Source organism: Chlorella variabilis (assembly GCF_000147415.1).
Source record: "Chlorella variabilis unplaced genomic scaffold CHLNCscaffold_7, whole genome shotgun sequence".
In the NCBI taxonomy this organism is placed as follows: Eukaryota; Viridiplantae; Chlorophyta; class Trebouxiophyceae; order Chlorellales; family Chlorellaceae; genus Chlorella; species Chlorella variabilis.
Genome location: NW_005435081.1, coordinates 876197 through 878330, shown reverse-complemented (window position 1 = coordinate 878330; position 2134 = coordinate 876197). Strand labels below are relative to the sequence as shown.

The following is a 2134-nucleotide window of genomic DNA, read 5'->3' as shown; positions in this document are numbered from 1 at the left end:
GGCCGTGCCGCACCCCCCGTGCTTGCTGCGATGCATCCGGTTGCTGCCTGATGCAGAGCACTCTCCAGTTGGTCTGGCGGCATCATTGCACCCCTTGTATCACTCACATGTGTGTACAGCTTCTCCACACCGCTGAAGCCAGTCGCCCGCTCGTGGTGCTCCTTGATCACTCGGGGCAGCTCCTCGAGCGGCACCACGGGGCACCACCGCCACTCTCCGCTGCGCTTGACGCAGCGGCACAGGATGTCCTGACCGCCAGCGCCCTTCAGCACCTGGAAGAACTGCAGCACCTTCTTGCTGTAGTTCTTGGCGCCGCCCTGCACTGCCGCCCCCCCTCCCGCACCCCGCCGCCGCCGGCCTGAGGGCGCCTGCTGGTCGCCCTGCTTGATCCGGATGATGCCCTCTACATCTGACTTAGTGAGAAACACATTCTTGGCGCCGTTTTGGCGCCGTTCTAAGGCATAAAGGATGACAGGTTGGTTCATAATTTTAAATTTGCGGCAGCTGCGGGGTGCGGGAGGGGAGAAATAGAAGCCTTAGAGACTCTGAAAGGCGAAGGAAAGGGAGGGATCGCGGGAGAGAGCGTGCCTGATGAGCCAGACGAATCGGGGGAGGTGCCACATCAGCGGGCAACACGTGGCTTGTGGCATGTCTGCAACCCTTGCTCGATGAGAATCATCATGCCTGCCGCTTTATTCCCAGCAAGCGGCTTGCTGAGTGGACAAATCAGCGCGGGCTGTTGCCGCCGCCAACCGACGCGGAGTGCCCGGACATGGAGCCGCTAGGCGCCAGGCGCCAGAGTGGTGCAGCCATGTCGAGAAGCGTGCCTGCTCAATGCACGCCCCAGTTTGTAGGGACCATGACAATGCGCAGCTTAATGCAGCTGCCGTTGGGCTTGCGCTGCTGAGCAGCCCGCCGCCGAGGCGGCTGGTGGGTGGGACCCTCCCCCCGTGACCATGAGTGTGCCCGTGACCATGAGTGCGCTCCCCTGCCACAATACACGCCGAAATGAGTGTTTTGCAAGCCTCACATGTGCGCAGAGCCCATGCTGCCCTGCTGCGTGGAGCAGAGCAGGAGGCTCGACACCTCTCCTGCTTCTTTGGAGATCTCAGGAGAGCGTAATTCTTCAATTTGGACTGAACACGGGTTTGCTACTCGTGGTCCTCAAGCACCAGGCCCCGACCATCACCCTGCGGGCGGCTGGCCACTGCATGCTGTGACACCACAGGCCGCTGGTCAAGTACAGCCCCCAGCGCAGCGAGGAGGGGACTGCGGTGCCCAACCCACGGCCTGAGGGGCCGCCCCTGAGGGCCGGCAGGCCCTGCAGCCTGCAGCCATGCTGGAGAGGTTCAAGGTGCGGGATTGCAGCCATCTACTAGCTAATGCAGCTGTCGCTGCGTTCTCGCTGCCATGAGCTGCCGCTGCATCACCCTCCTTGCCTTGCGTTTGCCGTGCTGAGGAGGTCGGCACGCCCCTGAATCATGCCATCGTAATGTGCCATGCCAGCCTGAGACACCCGCTGGGCCTGGTGGCTAGCACGAAGCCTTTGGGGGGCCGCTCTCCGCGCCGGCACCCGCCGCCTGTGCATGTGCTGCTGCCCTGCCCACGCACAACTCCCCTCTGTGCACCTGCAGCGGAAGGTGGCCGACGACAAAGAAATCAGCAATGCCATAGCAGGCGGAATAGCGGGTGCGCACCGGCGCGCCTGCGCAGCGCCGGACCCGCCGCCTGGGCTGTCGGGGCTGAAGCAGCCACGATGCATGCAGCTCCCAGCTCAGAATCGCCCTGGCCGCGCACAGCCGGCTCCCCCAACCCCAGCCCAGCCGCTTGCCTGCCTGCCACCTGCCTGGCCCAGCCCAGCCACCGCCACGCACCCGCTCCTCGCCCGCCCGCCCGTTCAGGCGCCATCACCGCGACGGTGGTGTGCCCGCTGGACGTGCTCAAGACGCGCCTGCAGGTGCAGGGCAAGGCGGGCGCTGCCATGTACAAGGGCGTAGGCGGTGAGTTGCTCATCAGGCCGCCCACCCCCACCCCCAGCCCCGCGGCAGCGGGAGGCGCGGCGGCGGCCCAGTACAGCTACGAGGCTGTGGCTGCAGGTGAACGCCCGGCGCAGCCACGCCCCCTCTCTCTCTCG

At 65.4% G+C, this 2134-nt stretch overlaps 2 protein-coding genes across 2 annotated transcripts in view; one reads left to right on the top strand and one right to left on the bottom strand.

Annotated features, from left to right (window-relative positions):
* CHLNCDRAFT_57509 (hypothetical protein) overlaps positions 1-650 on the bottom strand; it is a gene marked incomplete at both ends in the record, with an annotated part of 5063 nt that extends 4413 nt beyond the window's left edge. The window contains 2 exons of the mRNA XM_005848626.1: positions 108-504; positions 637-650. Of these exons, the coding sequence (XP_005848688.1) occupies positions 108-504; positions 637-650 (411 nt within the window). The remainder of the gene's footprint in view (positions 1-107; positions 505-636) is intronic.
* Positions 651-1336: 686 nt separating this feature from the next.
* The window catches only part of CHLNCDRAFT_51574 (hypothetical protein), a gene marked incomplete at both ends in the record, with an annotated part of 12239 nt that continues 11441 nt past the window's right edge, over positions 1337-2134 (top strand). The window contains 4 exons of the mRNA XM_005848842.1: positions 1337-1354; positions 1463-1528; positions 1635-1689; positions 1902-2000. Coding sequence (XP_005848904.1) covers positions 1337-1354; positions 1463-1528; positions 1635-1689; positions 1902-2000 — 238 coding nt within the window. The remainder of the gene's footprint in view (positions 1355-1462; positions 1529-1634; positions 1690-1901; positions 2001-2134) is intronic.